Source organism: Neoarius graeffei, chromosome 2 (assembly GCF_027579695.1).
Source record: "Neoarius graeffei isolate fNeoGra1 chromosome 2, fNeoGra1.pri, whole genome shotgun sequence".
Lineage (NCBI taxonomy): Eukaryota > Metazoa > Chordata > Actinopteri > Siluriformes > Ariidae > Neoarius > Neoarius graeffei.
In genome coordinates, this window is record NC_083570.1 from 43578118 (window position 1) to 43598517 (window position 20400).

Consider the following 20400-nt stretch of genomic DNA (forward strand, 5'->3'; position numbering starts at 1 on the left):
TGATGCTATGAGATGTTTAAAATGTGTAAAAAAAAGAGGTTTTAAAAAAGCTCATATGTTTTAAATGTGTAAAAAAAGATGTTTTCAAAAAGCACAGATGTTTAAAATGTGTAAAAGAAAAAAATAAAAATGTGTACAACAACCATTTTTTAAAAATACATATGGAACATTAAGTATAGCCTAGGTCACAATCGGACGTACGATTTTTTGGCCGTGCGATTTTTGGCGTTTCCCAAATCGCTGCGTTTTTTTTTTTTTTTTTGTTCATGGAGAAAACGCGTGTTGGCCGTAAGTTTGTCTTGCAACCTGAAAAAAACGTAAGCGCCCATAGAGTTTGTTTGACATGACAAAGAACCTCTGTGGCCGGTCTGCGGCCAGTCTACGGCTCGAAAATCAGCACGTCACATGCGTGCCCTCAGTGCGTTTCTTGCATTTTTTGCACGTAGACCGGCCTTAGGAGCATGTACGGCCGGTTGTGACCGAGGCTTTTAGCAACAACAAAAATTGTTGGGGGGGGGGCGCTATTGTTTATTTGCTCTCTGGGGGGGGGCTGACTCTCCCACACTTTGAAAACCCCTGGGTTAAGGTGTTGGGTTAAGAATCAGAAAGTTCTGAGTTTGAATCCTGGTTAAGTATGAAAAAAGATATTTTTAAAAATGCTGAAAAGGTAGATGGGCGGCACGGTGGTGTAGTGGTTAGCGCTGTCGCCTAGAAGGTTCTGGGTTCAAGCCCCATGGCTGACGAGGGCCTTTCTGATACCCCTTTTCCACCAAATCAGTTCCAGGGCTGGTTTGGGGCTGGTGCTGGTTCACAACTCGTTCAACTTGCGAGCCAGCTGAGAACCAGTTTGCTTTTCCATAGCTCGCGGTGCTAAAGGAAGACGCGTCAGTTACGTCATTGTATACGTCAGTTACGTCATTGTATACGTCAGTTACGTCGTTGTATACGTCAGTTACGTCGCTGTATACGTCAGTTACGTCGCTGTATACGTCAGTTACGTCGCTACGTTTGCATAAACCTTGGCGCGAATATCGAAGCAAAAACAACACGGAAGAAGCAGCAGCAACAACAACAACAATAATAATAACGGATGACTTTGCGTTTGTACAGCTGCTGCTTCTCGTCGCTTAAAAATGGCGATCTTTCGCAGTCTTATTGTTGTTGGTCTTAACAACTCCTCCCCCCCCCGCTGACGTAAGCGGTTCTTTCCTCTGGCCCAGCAGAGAGTTGGTGCTAGCCTGGAACCGGTTTTTCTGGCCCCAGAGCCAGTTCTTTGTCAGTGGAAACAGAAAACCCGGTTCCAAACTAAGCACTGGCCCCGAACCAGCCCTGGAACTGCTTTGGTGGAAAAGGGGCATGTGTGGTTTGCATGTTCTCTCCATGTCTGCGTGGGTTTCTTCCAGGTGCTCCGGTTTCCCCCACAGTCCAAAGACATGCAGGTTAGGCTAATTGGTGACTCTAAATTGACCGTAGGTGTGAATGGTTGCTTGTCTCGATGTTTCAGTCCTGTGATGACCTGGCAACTTGTCCAGGGTGTACCCCACCTCTCACCCATGGTCAGCTGGGATAGGCTCCAGCTTGCCCGCGACCCTGTAGAACAGGATGGGTGGCTACAGGTAATTGATGGATGGAATAGGTAGACAGACAAACGAGGAAATACTAGGTAGGTGTAAACAGAGAGGAAATGGATGGATGGAAGAGAGACAAAAGAAGTGATGGAAAATCCCTATTAAGGATCTTTAGATAGTCCAACGTTTTACCTCAGAAATTATGAACTAGGTTAAAAACATTTTCAACCTAGGTTAAAATTTTTTGACATGTAACATCTACGGCATTTATTTTGAAGATTAAATGATGAGTTCAGCATGCGGACTTGTAGCTTTAATCTGAGTGTACAGTGTTTTATATCCCGATCGGGTGAACAGTGCAGGAACTGCAAGACTTTGTGGCTACTGCCTCATAGAAGCGAAGCAAAGCGAGGCTGTAGCCATGATGTCATCGTGCTGTAAGAATGAGTGTAACAATAACGCATGTGCATTACAATCGCCAGAACGGCGAATCGTGACCTTGTGATACGAACAGTATCAAAGGTCCACAAGAACAAGTGGCGAAGCCACCAAGTCATCGTGCTGTAAGAATGAGTGTAACAATAGCAACACTTCGTAACCAATCAGCGCTTATCCTGATCAAGTTCGATTACCCGTTCTACTTCTTGATAAACTTCGGAACCAGAAACGAAATCGGAGAAACCTCGTTATAACTTCGTAGTATCGGAAGGTAATCGGCAGATTAAAAGATAAACGAAATTCACCTCGTGGTTCGCCAAGGCTGCTGATTCGATATCAAGTAAGTGGTGTTTTATTTTAAGAGAATTTTCCTTTTGAGTATCGTAGCTTTCATTTGGTCCTTCTGAAAGGTCAAATGAAAGGGTTGTGTTTTTTTTTTTTTTAAATGAGTTTTTGGGCAGATCTATTGAAAAGCTGATATCCAATTTCCGCTATTCGCTTTAAATTTATTTTATTTTTTATAGTCTTTACACTTGTGAAACAAAATTTGCTCATTAGTACTAAATAACACTTGTAAGACAATTCATGAACAAGTGCTTTCTTACTATTTTGAAAATGGATCTAGTTCACGGCGGCACGGTGGTGTAGTGGTTAGCACTGTCGCCTCACAGCAAGAAGGTCCGGGTTCAAGCCCCGTGGCCGGCGAGGGCCTTTCTGTGCGGAGTTTGCATGTTCTCCCCATGTCCGCGTGGGTTTCCTCCGGGTGCTCCGGTTTCCCCCACAGTCCAAAGACATGCAGGTTAGGTTAACTGGTGACTCTAAATTGACCGTAGGTGTGAATGTGAGTGTGAATGGTTGTCTGTGTCTATGTGTCAGCCCTGTGATGACCTGGCGACTTGTCCAGGGTGTACCCCGCCTTTCGCCCGTAGTCAGCTGGGATAGGCTCCAGCTTGCCTGCGACCCTGTAGAACAGGATAAAGCGGCTAGAGATAATGAGATGAGATGAGATCTAGTTCACAGCACAGTGAACAAAATACTACAAGCCCTGATGCTGCTCACAAGAGATGAGGAGAGTATAATCTTTTGTGATTAACATTTTATTCTTTTAACAGCATAACAGAGCATGGTGTTACGGAATGAAAGATTCACAGCATATTTCCAACCCCCTTCCACAAACGAGCCCCCGTAAACCATCACCACCACATGCTGATCCTTCTTTGGTTGTTAATTATTTAACGTCGTGCTCCTTCATGTGTAGCAGACCTATCTCTAGTAACTACAGCCACACTAGCTGTACCATAAATGAAAAAATTAAAAAAAGATTAAATAAACGCAGAACATAACCCATAATTACATAAATCGGATGCTTACAGTATCAATACACCTTCATGTACAAATACACACATTCTTGTATACACACACGTACATACCTAGGTGAAATCTATAAGCACAGCATTAAAAGTGATAATTTACGAAAAAAAAAAAACCCACACAAAAAGAGCATCAGCAGCACAGGTACGCAATCCTCCACCCGGAAACTCGGCACTTGCGCCTCTCCCTTGTATAAACCCTTTCAGGAGCCCTTTAAAGGAACAGTTCACCGTACTTCCATAATGAAATATGCTCTTATCTGAATTGAGACGAGCTGCTCCGTACCTCTCCGAGCTTTGCGCGACCTCCCAGTCAGTCAGACGCAGTCAGACGCGCTGTCACTCCTGTTAGCAATGTAGCTAGGCTCAGCATGGCCAATGGTATTTTTTGGGGCTGTAGTTAGATGAGACCAAACTCTTCCGCGTTTTTCCTGTTTACATAGGTTTATATGACCAGTGACATGAAACAAGTTCAGTTACACAAATTGAAACGTGGCGATTTTCTATGCTATGGAAAGTCCGCACTATAATGACAGGTGTACTAACACCTTCTGCGCGCTTCGGCAGCGCATTGATACGGAGCTCAGATATCAATGCGCTGCCGAAGCGCGCAGAAGGTGTTAGTACACCTGTCATTATAGTGCGGACTTTCCATAGCATAGAAAATCGCCACGTTTCAATTTGTGTAACTGAACTTGTTTCATGTCACTGGTCATATAAACCTATGTAAACAGGAAAAACGCGGAAGAGTTTGGTCGCATCTAACTACAGCCCCAAAAAATACCATTGGCCATACTGAGCCTAGCTACATTGCTAACAGGAGTGACAGCGCGTCTGACTGCGTCTGACTGACTGGGAGGTCGCGCAAAGCTCGGAGAGGTACGGAGCAGCTCGTCTCAATTCAGATAAGAGCATATTTCATTATGGAAGTACGGTGGACTGTTCCTTTAATGAGTTTAAGTATTTCCCCCATTTTCCTTCATATAAATCCCGTCTACCCAGTTGTTTATATAACATTTTTTTCAAATGCTGCAACTTGTGCCATTTCTGCAGCCCATTCTTGCAAAGAGGGCACCCCTTCTGTCTTCCAACCCCTGATAAGTATCGGTCTACCTATCATAATACTGGTTTGGACCCAGCTTTTAATCTGTTTATCCTGTCCTGTCAAAACTGAATGATCACCCAAAACAAATAGTCTTGGGTTGAATGGGATTTGTGTCTCCGTAATCTCACACAGATTATCATAAATATTGGTCCAGTGTTGTTGGACTTGTCACAGGACCATAAAACAAAAACTGAATGACCTTCAGATTTGCATTGCCAACAACTTGATGTGGGTAATAATCGGAGTCTGGACAATCTGGAAATAACCGATATATAATCTTGAATTGAATGAGGCGTACCCTTGCATCCCTCGATACTCGTCTCATCTCATTATCTCTAGCCGCTTTATCCTGTCCTACAGGGTCGCGGGCAAGCTAGAGCCTATCCCAGCTGACTACGGGCGAAAGGCGGGGTACACCCTGGACAAGTCGCCAGGTCATCACAGGGCAGACACATAGACACAGACAACCATTCACACTCACATTCACACCTACGGTCAATTTAGAGTCACCAGTTAACCTAACCTGCACGTCTTTGGACTGTGGGGGAAACCGGAGCACCCGGAGGAAACCCACGCGGACACGGGGAGAACATGCAAACTCCACACAGAAAGGCCCTCGCTGGCCACGGGGCTCGAACCCAGGACCTTCTTGCTGTGAGGCGACAGCGCTAACCACTACACCACCGTGCCGCCCGCTTTGGCTTATCGAATGATTTATTTTTAAAATCACACACAAGGTAGGCTACAACTGCGCTGCTTCGAAAATGTAAATTTAACAGCTTCATGAAAGTGCGCTGATGGTTACCATGAAACAAAACGTGTCTACTGCACTGCGTGTCTACGTGCACCTCAGCCTTGAATACTGACCTCAGCCCAGAGGGCCTTGCTCAGTACTTTCAAGACCTCGGTCACGGTATTTCACGATACGGACCTCCCAGCTGGTAAATGACATATATATATATATATATATATATATATATATATATATATATATATATACTGTATGGACATGGGATCAGAAAACAGTTTTATTTATAAGCAGTAGCCACATGTACCCATAGGCTACCTATTTTTTGTGTGTGTGGTTAAACGGCGCCTGAACTCCAAGTTCAAGTGTTAAGCAAACGTGTAGTCCTTTTGTTTGTCGTATTCTTTGGAATCTGGGTGGGAAAAAACAGACATCGTATCGACATATCTGCCTCCCTACTTGCTAAATACGTACGAGCATCAGCACCACTGGTCTTGAGTCAGGATTATATCCAGATGGAGATTATCTCCATAAAAATGAATGAGTTAATTATAAGGTGCCAATTTGTATACTAACTCACAATACCAGCTGTCGGATTTCATTCTGGCCAACCGGAGACGGGTAACTAAAGTGCAAATGAAGATTCAAATCTTCTCAGATCTCCTAAAATGACTAGGTGATTGTTTTGGTGGCTTGGTCTTCCACCTTCAGTGGAGCTAATGAAAAATACATGGCGCTAAGAAAGAGGAAACTTGGATATGAATTGAATGCGCCTCGTCAAGCCTGACTGGCCGCGTGGCAAGCCAAGAGCCGCTCCAGCTGACCGACCCGCCATGTGGGTACAAGAGAACGCTGCTGTTTTAGGATGAGTATTGAACTGGCCATGCGTCTCAAGGACGGTTAGGATCCTGGATCCTTTCGCCCAGTGTTTTTTTTTTGTTTTGTTTTTTTTTTATTTGTGTGCGTGTGTGTTTCGGTACAAGTATGTGTATTTTGGCCTGTGTTACATTTCCACACAATGTGTAAAGACAGGCTGGCTCTGAACTGCACGTGTTCAATAATGTATAGCCGAGGCCTCAATGGCTTCATGTGTGTGTGTGTGTGTGTGTGTGTGAGATGAGAGAAATAAAGGAGAGAGAGAGAGACAGGGCTTCACTGAAAGGAAGTAGTGTATGGGTCACGAATAAAATGCCAGTCTGATTTATTCTTCCATTTTATTCACTGACTCCTAAAACTAGAGAGCTCTTTAGTTTTATAACCTTTTTTTTTTAACTTGAAGAAAATTACACTTTTCCTCACACAATCATTTGTAAATATAATAAACGATGATAAATTCAGTTCCAAAAATTCTTTTTTTTTTTCCTGAATTCAGTTCAAATCCTGTCTGTTCCAGGATCCGATCTATCTCCGATGTCTGTCTGATCCACTGTTTTTCGGTTAGTATCAGCCCGATACTGATACCGGGTATCGAATCTGTGTCCTTTCTAACCGAACAGCCTTATTAGAATCCTCTATCATTTACGGGTGCACCCTCAGGGCTCAACATGAACTTTTTAATCCACTTGTCCAGTCTGACAAGCAACACGATTTTTCACTTGTCCTGACCAGAACCTTTTTATTCCTATGTATTTACTAGTTCAATGAAAGGAAAGTGATTAACAAAGTTTACCAAAAAGCATTATGATAACCATTTTGCTTTCACGCTTTGTGGGCGTCGGGGAGCTGCTATGAATATGTGAGAGACTCCCAGAACTTCCGGGAGAGTTGGGAATAATTCAGCTTGTCCCGTCGGACAGGCCGATACAGTTTTGACTTGCCCGGACCAAACATTTGGTTGTCCTGGCCAGTCGGACCAGTGTTATAGTCGAGTCACTGAACCTCGAGTCGGAGTCCAGTCTCGAGTCCCCAGTGTTCAAGTCCAAGTCATTAAAGAAAATTTCGAGTCGAGTCCGAGAACAAGACTCCAACTGCACCATTTAACGGTGGCTGTTTCAGCATCATTAACATTAGTTTGTTCCTGAACATGACATTTGAACAGGTGAATGTGCTTCTCTTTGTCAGGGAGTGTGAAGTATTCTGTCAGAGATGTTTGGGAGACGGATGCAAGTGCAGAAAGTGTGTTTATCAATACAAGTGAAGACGGTAAACAATCCAGAAGGGCAGGCAAAATGATGAAACAGGCAATAGGTCGAGCGAGGCACAAACAGGCTATCGTAGACTCGGCAGAATCAAAGATGAGAAACAGGAAATCAGGGATCAGGAAACCAAACAAGGAAATAAGGCTCGGTAATGTATCCGCGACGCAACTCAATACTTCGCAAAGTAAGTGTGTGTTCACAGTTTTTATATAGGCGTGCTGATTGCACCTTAATCCTGTGCAGGTGCGTGCCGTTTACGGTGCGCGTTTGAGTCCGCTTGGCGTGCGCATGCTGTCCGGAGTGCACCCGAGAGTCTATCTGATGCATGCGCCAAGGCGTGCAGGTGTGACATTCTTGTACGAAATTAGTACAAAAATGAATGTAGATATAAATATGCCAAATTATGGCATGTTACAAGAAATAAAGACAAAATTTGAGTCCGAATGCACTTCGTGTTTAAGTTGAGTCACGAGTCGGACTTGAGTCTGAGTCCTGGTCTTGAGTACTACAAGCCTGAGTCGAACTACCGTTAATGTCAAGCTCTGACCCTTCCTACAGTGAGCTGGCCTAGTGGTTAGCGTGCCCACTTCACTTCTCCACCGGGAGATCGCAAGTTCTACTTGTGGTAAAGACCATCATAAAAAATGGTTCTTACTGCAGTACAGATGCAGAGTCAAACTCTCATGGTTACCAGAGGACTAACACCCCCCACCCCCAGCCGAGGGCTAGGGAAACGGAGATCGGCACCATGCTCGTACGCCTCGAAGAGTTGGGTAGTACTGCGACAGGAGACTGCCTGCAAAGACCAGGTCCTGGCATGGGAGGGACTTCGACTTGACTGATGCCCCTTTTCCACCAAAGCAGTTCCAGGGCTGGTTCGGGGCCAGTGCTTAGTTTGGAACCGGGTTTTCAGTTTCCACTGACAAAGAACTGGCTCTGGGGCCAGAAAAACCGGTTCCAGGCTAGCACCAACTCTCTGCTGGGCCAGAGGAAAGACCCGCTTACGTCAGCGAGGGGACGGAGTTGTTAAGACCAACAACAATAACAAGACCGCGAAAGATCGCCATTTTTAAGCGACAAGAAGCAGCAGCTGTACAAACGCGAAGTCATTTATTATTATTGTTATTATTGTTGTTGTTGCTTCTGCTGCTTCTTCTGTGTTGTTTTTGCTTCGATATTCGCGCCAAGGTTTATGCAAACGTAGCGACGTAACTGACGTATACAGCGACATAATGACGTGGCTTCCCTTAGCACCGTGAGCTATGGAAAAGCAAACTGGTTCTCAGCTGGCTCGCAAGTTGAACGAGCTGTGAACCAGCACTGGCCCCGAACCAGCCCTGGAACTGATTTGGTGGAAAAGGGGTATGACTGACCCCTTCCTGAAAATGAGCAATTAGATTTCAGATTTGACACCTGCCCTGGAGAGAATAACAGCTGTGACTGTCTTCCTGTAAGTGCTTGCTCCACTTCTCCATACAGAACATTTTTACTTTCTTGTTTTTGTGCATGTGGACTTCTCTTTTCATTTTCAGAGCACAGGTTTTCAGCGCGGTTCAAATCCAGAGACTGAGCTCGTCGTTGCGAAACACTGATTTGTGTTTCTTTAATGACTTGTGTTTATTTGGAAGTATGGCGAAGCCTGCTCATGTTGTTGAAAGCTCGGACTCGGTCTGTAGAAATTTGGATTGAAGTCCCTTCACAAAAGCCGCTCTGTCACCAACCACAAAACTTCCCCAAAGCATCAATGATTCACCAGGTGCTTTTCCTTTTGCGCAGTGTCCTTTTATGACCAACTGGTCGAACTGGTAACTTAGTGAAGCAACTTCAGGACTCCGGTTCTCCATCCAGAAAAAGGCTTGTGATGTGGTGCGGTGCATTGAAACATTTTACACACTTGTGCTCGTGAAAAGAAAGCTGCAGCAGTAGAGCAGGATGCTTATCTCATCCACTGCACTGAGCAGAGCAACGTGTGTGGAATTTGCGCATTCAACAATTAAATATTTGCAAACTTGTCATTCGAGTTTGCTGGTTTACTCTGCACGATTCTTTTATGATGATTAATTTGCACACTGCACTGAAATGGTGGCAGAATTCTGGACCAGACTGTGCAATAAGACGTGTCCGATTATACGATGAGCCAAGGAAACTCTGCCGTGTACAGGAGCACGGATTCTCCATTCCCCACGCCGGTGTTCTACTTCCAACAAAATTGTACACCAGCAGGGTGTAAGTGGTTGTCAGTAATTGTACCCCACGGTAGGTTTTAAGCTGCAACCTCGACGGTAGCCATGACCTCAAGGTTGCTCAGGGACATGGACTCGACTCGTCATATCACTTTTCTTACAGCTTGTAACTAAATTCCATACACAAGCATGCAATAAGCCAGGAATAGGGAAACGGTGAGGGTCAGGAAGGAAAGGAACAATGGGAACCAATGTGGGAGAAGTAATACCCCTTTTCCACCAACAGGGAACGGGTTCCGTTCTTGTTCATGCACCAATTTTGAACCGTCCGGAGCATTTCAACCAAAAATAAATTGGTTCAAAATAGGGATATTCATAATTTACGGTTAATTTGAAAACAAACTAACAAAAAAACTATGCGGTGTGGTAAACACACATAACGTATAGAGAGACAACTCTCCATTTTGTTTAAAGCTAGACTGCCTTTCAGATTTTTCAAGTGTAGGTCATAAAAAGAATTTTCCCCAACACCCAGTTATTTTTGTTTAGTGGACCGAAAGCTATTGAATTCGGATCGGAGACTTCTGATTTTTTTTATTAATTTTTTAAAAATCGAACAATTAATGAATTTATGGCCACATGGCCCTAAATTCTCTGCTATTTTTTCCTGCTTCACCATGACGCAATACAAGATACTACATCATGCATCGCGTGGTGGGCTTTCCCCGTTCGTGCAAGGCATTGTGGGATACAAATTTGAAACAGGAGAGAAAAATGGAGGATGCGAATGAAACGTGAAAGACCGACTACAGTAACGGAAAGTGAGAAGAAAAGACGTTATGTTGCGTAGGAAAGGAAACGCAGGACCAAACTAATAAATATCGGCGCTCAGCGAGCACCTCGGTGCGATCGGCTGTTCGTTTAGCGACAGAATGATGGAACTGTCAGTGCACCGTCAAAGGTAAATCTGCGCATGCGGACACGGACTTCCTCTGTCTGCTTGACTGCACGAAGCGAGCAATTTTCATGCACATTATTTGCTCGGGAATCCCCTCAAATTAAATAACTTCCCAGCCACAGATTGGGCTGATATGTTTTATCTCTGTAATATCTCACAAAATATCAGAAGGACCAAATTTCAGAAGGAACTAAATTTCACTGATTTTATGAAATCGAAAGACCGTCTAGCTTAAAATGATGGTTGTTGATTGTTAATTAAATTAATAAACCCCCCGATAGCGGAGCTGGTTTTTGTGACCGCACTCTGTGCTTATAGGTTAGAACGTGTGCCCACTTGTTCATTTTAATAGGCCTGAGTTTTACGGTATTTTCCTCCACGGGAGACGTGGGTTGCCTGACCTGCCGGTTAAGCGTACTTGGCGCTGGAGGATTAAATGTTTGTTCTATTTCATTTCTACTGGATGTCCATAATGCGTATGTGCAGGTCGAGTGTTTGTATCAGCAAAGTCGCCTGTGACCTGGGTGACGTATGCCCCCTGTCCTGGCACTAAAGGCACGTTCACCCAGGAAGTGACCTCTTGGCATTCTTCTTGCAAGTATTCTGAGTGACTGCCAAGCTCTGGCGGTCATCTGAAATTCATAGAACCGCGGTTACACACATAACCATCTTTTGGACAAACGACCAGCCTTCCAAAATTGTCATGCAGTCGTTCTTGTAACATTTTGTTCTGGCAAATCTGACAACATCTTGCTAATTGTTGCAATACGTTATGAATTGAAGAAAAATAAAGCATTTCTGATTTCTAAAGCATTTTTTTGTGCTGGTGTTGCGATCACTCGTCCATTCTAAACAGGCCGACATTTTCTTATCGGTTAATCATCCACTAAGGAGTGTCGGTGAAAAAATTCCAAAATGGACACCCCTAGTTTAAAAGAGTGGGTTCCCAGCTGGAGCCAAAATATACCTGGTTTTTCCAGTGGGAACCATGATGACATCAGTGGGCATGTCATTAGTTTGGAGAGGAAGTGAAGCACAGTGATGGAGAACGCAACAGAAAAGGTACATCTTCAGAAAAAATGGAATGGACCGAAAACAAATATCTGTAGGAACAGAATAAAAGCTTGGAGATAATCAATGCACACCGCCATCTTACTACTTGTGAATTGTGCAATGTTGTCTGTTCATGACGCATCCTTGATTCCAACAATTCCTCTCAAAACTGGTGAAACCATGAGCCGGTTCATTAGCTGGCACCAAGGTTCAAAGAATCCTGAACAGAACCAGTTCAAGAACCCGTTCCCTGTTGGTTGAAAAAGGGTGATGGAGACACAGAAATAACCTTTTCCTATTGATGTGATGTAACTTACGATTTGTGTTTTAATGTGAACTTGTATTGGGCGTACTATGACTTGTAAAGTTTTTATAGCTTTAAATTTTAAGTTTTGTATCAATATTTTTGGTTTTCAGGGTTTTTGATATTTGGTATCGTAAAAGTAGCTTGTGTGGCTGATTGAACCTTTACTTTCATTCGATGGTTAAAACATTTTTCTCTTTTTATGACCAGAAGAGGGCACCAAAATACTTTTGGACAAATGGTGAGCCTTCCAAAATTGTCATGCAGTCGTTCTTGTAACATTTTAGCTTCTTCGTGGTTTACTTTTCCGATTTGAGCATGATACAATGTCCAACTTGGCGTTTAGACATGAGATGTTTTGCAGGAACATAAGGCATCTTTCAGGCTAAGCATCTCTCTCTCTCTCTCTCTCTGCCTCTGTCTGTCTGTAGGTTTGCTAAGAACCTGTCCCCAGATAAGATCAACCTGAGCACGTTGAAGGGGGAGGGTCAGCTGACCAATCTGGAGCTGGATGAGGAAGTGCTGCAGAACATGCTGGATCTACCCACGTGGCTGGCCATCAACAAGGTCTTCTGCAACAAGGCAGCAATCCGGGTGAGAAGTAGCTCAACATCATTTCACTGTACTGGCCCCTTATACCCCCCCGAGAACGACAGGGTCACCCACAGTGGTGGCATGAATGGCCCAGCCAAGCCACCACGGAATGCCTGGCCTTGTGAGCCCTCATATACTCTTCTCCTCTCCTAGCGAACTGGCTTGCACGGTAAGGTAAGACAAATGATGTCATGCTCCCATCATGTTGTCTCTCTGGACCTCCAGACCTGATGCCAAGTGGTGCACAAAAGTGCCACAGACCTGACGGGTATGGAAGTTGCCCCACAGTGACAACTAACTTGCCGAGTGATGCCATCCATTGGCCATTTGAGTGGCTCTTCCGCATGCCATCTGGTGGTGCGCCATTGACCCTGTGGGTTCATCTGCCACATTGCCCCGAAAAGCGCCCTGCTGCCAGCGCCTTATTGCTGACGTACTATTTAACCCATAGCTGGAACCCAGGCAGGTGCTACCACTCTGGGTCAGAGCGGCCTGGGAGCAATGGTGATTAAGGGGTAACTCCATGAGAATCAGTCTGAGAGGAACTTGAGTTGAGTATGCAGGTACCTGCACTTTTATCTTTGTGGGGACACAGTGCATTCCCTCGCCCCTTACCCTAACCTTAGCAATCACAACTAAATGCCTAAGCCCAATCTTGAAACTAATTCTAACCTGAAACCTAAAACTAAGCCTTACCCCTCAAACAGCCCTTTGAAGAAGTGAGGACTAGCCAGAATGTCCTCACTTCCCAAAAAATGTTTTAACTCTGTTGCTAAACAGCATGTTCCAGTCCTCAGTATGTGGCAAGTACACACACACACTCTCTCTGACGCTATGAGTTGTAGAGTTTGGATTGTTGTTGAGGCCTGGTTAGTGTGTGGCTGTGGTATTAAGCCCTGAATCATGAGCAAGTCTCCCCCCCACACACCTAGAGTGAACCAGTTTGTTATGCTTGCCTTCCCAAATGCACCAGCTGGTTAGCTGGGTTTAAACAAGAAGGGTGTGTCGACTATTGTTTGTCTTCTTGATCATAACCCAAACCACAATAAATGCCTGTGTATATCTTTTTCAGCCAGGTTTGTTTGGTATTCAATACAAGCACTGTACAGGAAAAAAAAAGAGACATGGTGTGGAAAGGAAGAAAACTCCAGAAACCCACTGTCTCAACATTTGCTGATGTCGGACTCCAGATGTTGGCTGACGTTGAATGGTATATCAGATATATTCCATTCAACTAGTATGATACTGAACGAGTCGAAGATGAGTTCAATATCATGCTAGCTGAAGGGAATATATCTGATATACCATGAAAAAAAGCCATTATTATAATAATACATATGATACATACATACATACATACATACATACATATTCCTTTCAGGTGTTGAATGCATCTTTCTCTTTCAAAATTCTCTCAAAATCTTCCGTATTTAACGAAGTTTGTTTACAAATTGTCAGTCGCTAACAATGTTAGTGATGTAGAAGTTTTACATCTCCGACGTTTGACGTCATATTGTCTTGACAACCATGCAATATCGTAAACCATATTCAACGCTCCATTCTCCATTGGGTAGAGTGACGTAATGCACGTAGAATAAGCGATATGCTAACAATCTTGTATGTGATCAAACCAAATGAATGAAACCCGCTAGAAGGGAATAGAACACCTTTTCATTCCATCGAAAAAATGTCCTGTATGGATAATAATATATGATGGAGCTTAGGTTGTCTTAGTTTTTATCCCCCACTGGCCGAAAGGCCCGAAGGGGGATTATGTCATGGTGATTTCTGTCCGTCCGTCTGTCCATCCCGGGAAGCGTGCTCTCCTTCTGAAATCAACTCCTCCCACAATTTTTGGAGGAATTTCACAAAACTTGACAGAATTCATTGTTGTATGTCGGTAATATGCAAATTGTAATTTTGTTACATTGGGTCACGTTTTACCAGAGTTACAGCCCTTGATTAACAAAATTATACTCTTGTGAAATTGGCAAAGTGTGTTTTCCTTCTGACATCAACTCCTCTCACAATTTGTAGTGGAATTTCACCAAACTTGGTAAAAGGCCTTGTTGTATGTCGGTAGTACGCATATTGCAATTTTGTTCAATTTGGTCGCATTTTACCAGAGTCGTGGCCCTTAATTAACAACCTTGTACTTTCACAATTTCATGAAGGTGTGCTCGCATTCTGACATCAACTCCTCTCACAATTTTTGAACGAATTTCTCGAAGCTTGGCAAAAGGCCTTGTTATATGACGGTAATACGCATATTGCGATTTTAATTTCATTTGTAAAAATTTTCCCCGAGTTTCGGCCCTTGATTAAATAACTTGCACTTTGACAATTTCATGAGGGTGGAAGTTCTTCTGAAATCAACTCCTCTCACAATTTGTGGAGGAATTTCACCAAACTTGGCAGAAGGCTTTGTTATATGACCGTTATACGCATATTAAAATTTTGTTTAATTTGGGTAAATTTTCCCAGAGTTATGCCCTTGATTACGAACAAACTTGTACTTTGGCAATTTCATCAAGGTGTGCATGCTTTCTGAAATCAACTTCCCTCACAATTTTTATCCCCCGCTGGTCGAAAGGCCTGAAGGGGGATTATGTCGTGGCAATGTCCGTCCCGTGAAGGGTACTCACCTTCTGAAGTCAACTCCTCTCACAATATTTGGAGGAATTTCACGAAACTTGGCAGGATTCTTTGTTATATGTCAGTAATACGCATATTGCAATTTCGTTCAATTCAGTCGCATTTTACCAGAGTTATGGTATCATTGCCAGCGGGGGATATTGTGCTCTCGGAGCACTTGTATTTTTAATTTTTTTAAATTTGAAATGTGTGTGTGTGTTCAATCAGATACCATGGACGAAGCTGAAAACACATCCTATATCCCTGGTAAGTATTGCCACTCACTTCACCCACTACACTAAGGACTGCTGTCCTTTCTGTACAGTAACGCTGTTTTTATCAAGACACACTTTTTTTTTTTTTTTAATTAAAGATGAACGTTGAAACTTGCACCTACACTTCGCTCGTGATATTTTGTGAGGTCTGTAGTAGGTCAAATTATTTGGCTGACTGACTGTCTTTCAGTCACTGGACAAAGTTGTGATGGAAATGAGCACCTGTGATGAGCCACGCCCACCCAATGGACCCTCTCCTATAGCAACAGCTTCAGGTCAAAGGTCAGTATTGCTTGCGTCATACCTGAAAGCTGTCCCTCAGCTTTTCTTTCGTGAACGTGGCTTTCGCTCCGTTTCTCTATTTCAGCGAGTATGGTTTTGCCGAGAAGGTAGTAGAGGGGATTTCTCTGTCTGTCAATTCCATCGTTATCCGGATCAGTGCCAAGGCCTTTAACGCATCGTTTGAGCTCTCTCAGCTGCAGGTCTACAGCGTGAACACCAGCTGGGTGACCAGTGACCTGCGCTACACACGCATTCAGGACCCTGCTCGTGGAGAGGTACACACACACACACACACACACACACGCACGCGCGCCAATTCCAAAAAAGTTGGGACAAAGTACAAATTGTAAATAAAAACGGAATGCAATGATGTGGAAGTTTCAAAATTCCATATTTTATTCAGAATAGAACATAGATGACATATCAAATGTTTAAACTGAGAAAATGTATCATTTAAAGAGAAAAATTAGGTGATTTTAAATTTCATGACAGCAACACATCTCAAAAAAGTTGGGACAAGGCCATGTTTACCACTGTGAGACATCCCCTTTTCTCTTTACAACAGTCTGTAAACGTCTGGGGACTGAGGAGACAAGTTGCTCAAGTTTAGGGATAGGAATGTTAACCCATTCTTGTCTAATGTAGGATTCTAGTTGCTCAACTGTCTTAGGTCTTTTTTGTCGTATCTTCCGTTTTATGATGTGCCAAGTGTTTTCTATGGGTGAAAGATCTGGACTGCAGGCTGGCCAGTTCAGTACCCGGACCCTTCTTCTACGCAGCCATGATGCTGTAATTGATGCAGTATGTGGTTTGGCATTGTCATGTTGGAAAATGCAAGGTCTTCCCTGAAAGAGACATCGTCTGGATGGGACCATATGTTGCTCTAGAACCTGGATATACCTTTCAGCATTGATGGTGTCTTTCCAGATGTGTAAGCTGCCCATGCCACATGCACTAATGCAACCCCATGCCATCAGAGATGCAGGCTTCTGAACTGAGCGCTGATAACAACTTGGGTCGTCCTTCTCCTCTTTAGTCCGAATGACACGGCGTCCTTGATTTCCGTAAAGAACTTCAAATTTTGATTCGTCTGACCACAGAACAGTTTTCCACTTTGCCACAGTCCATTTTAAATGAGCCTTGGCCCAGAGAAGACGTCTGCCCTTCTGGATCATGTTTAGACACGGCTTCTTCTTTGAACTATAGAGTTTTAGCTGGCAACGGCGGATGGCACGGTGAATTGTGTTCACAGATAATGTTCTCTGGAAATATTCCTGAGCCCATTTTGTGATTTCCAATACAGAAGCATGCCTGTATGTGATGCAGTGCCATCTAAGGGCCCGAAGATCACGGGCACCCAGTATGGTTTTCCGGCCTTGACCCTTACGCACAGAGATTCTTCCAGATTCTCTGAATCTTTTGATGATATTATGCACTGTAGATGATATGTTCAAACTCCTTTGCAATTTTACACTGTCGAACTCCTTTCTGATATTGCTCCACTATTTGTCGGCGCAGAATTAGGGGGATTGGTGATCCTCTTCCCATCTTTACTTCTGAGAGCTGCTGCCACTCCAAGATGCTCTTTTTATACCCAGTCATGTTAATGACCTATTGCCAATTGACCTAATGAGTTGCAATTTGGTCCTCCAGCTGTTCCTTTTTTGTACCTTTAACTTTTCCAGCCTCTTAGTGCCCCTGTCCCAACTTTTTTGAGATGTGTTGCTGTCATGAAATTTCAAATGAGCCAATATTTGGCATGAAATTTCAAAATGTCTCACTTTCGACATTTGATATGTTGTCTATGTTCTATTGTGAATACAATATCAGTTTTTGAGATTTGTAAATTATTGCATTCCGTTTTTATTTACAATTTGTACTTTGTCCCAACTTTTTTGGAATCGGGGTTGTATACTGGTATAAACACACACGAGAGTGTATAGAGATGTGTGTATGTGTGCTCAGATTCAGTGTGTGTTGCGGTGTAGATCCTGACCTTTAAGGAGGTGAGCTGGCAGATGATCCGGATTGAGGCTGATGCCATCCAGAGCTCCGAACACGAGGTGCTCAGTGCCCCTATCCGTCTCATCACCAATCAGTCAAAGATCAGAGTCACACTTAAGAGAAGGGTAAGCTTTCTCTCGATTGTTCTACTCACTCACTGTCCACTTTATTAGGAGCACCTGAGCATTCATGCAGTCATCTAATCAGCTGAAATGATCATTCGGATGCACGTCAAGAGCTCGGGTTAATGTTCACGTCAAACATCAGAATGAAGAAAAAGTGTGAGCTCTGTGAATTTAACCCCATGGCCGTAGCCAGCTGTGAGGCCACCGCGGTCCGGACCTCAGTCATTTTTAAGAGCTGAAAATACATTTGTACGCTAAATATTCAACTGGATAAAAAAAATAAAGAACATTAAAACATCTCTGTAAAAAGTGCATTGTTAATTATGTTAAACGTTGATTCTGTCTTCTGTGTCTGTTTCGTGCGTGCGGCTCTGAGACCAAGAACACAAAAACAAATGAGTGCGCGACTCGGCGGAGGGAACGCAGTGCAGTAGACACGGTTTTTTTTCATGGTAACCATCAGCGCACTTTCATGAAGCTGTTAAATTTACATTTTCGAAGCAGCGCAGTTTTAGCCTACCTTGTTTGTCTCGTCTCGTCTTCTTCCACTTATCCAGGACCGGGTCGCGGAGGCAGCAGTCTAAGCATGGAAGCCCAAACTTCCCTTTCCCCAGACACCTCGGCCAGCTCCTCGGGAAGAACACCGAGGCGTTCCCAGGCCAGCCGAGAGACATAGTCCCTCCAGCGTGTCCTGGGTCTTCCCCGGGGCCTCCTCCTGAGGGGACATGCCTGGAACACCTCCCCAGGGAGGCGTCCAGGAGGCATCCGAAAAAGATGCCCGAGCCACCTCAGCTGGTTCCTCTCGATGTGGAGGAGCAGCGGCTCTACTCCGAGCTCCTCCCGAGTGACTGTGCTTCTCACCCTATCTCTAAGGGAGCGCCCAGCCACCCTGCGAAGGAAACTCATTTCAGCCGCTTGTATCCGCGATCTTGTTCTTTCTGTCATTACCCAAAGCTCATGACCATAGGTGAGAGTCGGAACGTAGATCGACCGGTAAATTGAGAGCTTCGCCTTTTGGCTCAGCTCCTCCTTCACCACGACGGACCGGTAAAGCGGCCGCATCACTGCGGAGGCTGCACCGAGCCGCCTGTCGATCTCACGCTCCATCCTTCCCTCACTCGTGAACAAGATCCCGAGATACTTAAACTCGTCCACTTGAGGCAGGACTTCTCCACCAACCTGGAGAGGGCAAGCCACCCTTTTCCGGTCGAGAACCATGGCCTCGGACTTGGAGGTGCTGATTCTCATCCCAGCCGCTTCACATTTGACTGCAAACCGCCCCAGTGCATGCTGAAGGTCCTGGTTTGAAGAAGCCAACAGGACAACATCATCCGCAAAAAGCAGAGATAAAATCCTGTGGTTCCCAAACAGGATTCCTTCTGGCCCCTGGCTGCGCCTAGAAATTCTGTCCATAAAAATTATGAACAGAACAGGTGACAAAGGGCAGCCCTGACGGAGTCCCACATGCACTGTGAACAGGTCTGACTTACTGCCGGCAATGCGAACCAGACTCCTGCTCCGTTCGTACAGGGACCGGACAGCCCTTAGCAAAGAGCCCCGAACCCCATACTCCCGAAGCACCCCCCACAGAATACCACGGGGGACACGGTCGAATGCCTTCTCCAGATCCACAAAGCACATGTGGACTGGTTGGGCAAACTCCCATGAACCCTCGAGCACCCTATGAAGGGTATAGAGCTGGTCCAGTGTTCCGCGACCAGGACGAAAACCGCATTGTTCCTCCTGGATCCGAGGTTCGACTATTGGTCGAATTCTCCTCTCCAGTACCCTGGAGTAAACTTTCCCTGGGAGGCTGAGAAGTGTGATTCCCCTATAATTGGAGCACACTCTCCGGTCCCCTTTCTTAAAAAGAGGGACCACCACCCCAGTCTGCCACTCCAGAGGCACTGTCCCCGACCGCCACGCGATGTTGCAGAGGCGTGTCAACCAAGACAGCCCCACAACATCCAGAGACTTGAGATACTCAGGGCGGATCTCATCCACCCCCGGTGCCTTGCCACCGAGGAGCTTGCAAACCACCTCAGTGACTTCGGCTTGGGTAATGGATGAGTCCACCTCTGAGTCATCAGCCTCAGTCTCCTCAGTGGAAGACATGACGGTGGGATTGAGGAGATCCTCAAAGTATTCCTTCCACCGCCCGACAATGTCCCCAGTCGAGGTCAACAGCTCCCCACCCGCACTGTAAACAGTGTTGGCAGAGTACTGCTTCCCCCTCCTGAGGCGTCGGACGGTTTGCCAGAATTTCTTCAAGGCCGACCGATAGTCCTTTTCCATGGCCTCCCCGAACTCCTCCCAGTTCCGAGTTTTTGCCTCCGCAACTGCCCGAGCTGCAGCACGCCTGGCCTGCCGATACCCGTCGGCTGCCTCAGGAGTCCCGGAGGTCAACATGGCCCGATAGGACTCCTTCTTCAGCTTGACGGCATCCCTTACTTCCGGTGTCCACCACCGGGTTCGGGGATTGCCGCCACGACAGGCACCGGAGACCTTGCGGCCACAGCTCCGAACAGCTGCGTCCACAATGGAAGTAGAGAACATGGTCCACTCAGACTCAATGTCCCCCGCCTCCCTCGGAAGCTGGGAAAAGCTCTCCCGGAGGTGGG

At 45.0% G+C, this 20400-nt stretch overlaps 1 protein-coding gene across 1 annotated transcript in view; it reads left to right on the forward strand.

The window, feature by feature from the left end:
* The window catches only part of bltp3b (bridge-like lipid transfer protein family member 3B), a 111557-nt gene that overhangs the window by 21595 nt on the left and 69562 nt on the right, over nucleotides 1-20400 (forward strand). Inside the window, exons 2-6 of the mRNA XM_060914282.1 lie at nucleotides 12297-12459; nucleotides 15322-15360; nucleotides 15559-15650; nucleotides 15736-15925; nucleotides 17639-17779. Of these exons, the coding sequence (XP_060770265.1) occupies nucleotides 12297-12459; nucleotides 15322-15360; nucleotides 15559-15650; nucleotides 15736-15925; nucleotides 17639-17779 (625 nt within the window). The remainder of the gene's footprint in view (nucleotides 1-12296; nucleotides 12460-15321; nucleotides 15361-15558; nucleotides 15651-15735; nucleotides 15926-17638; nucleotides 17780-20400) is intronic.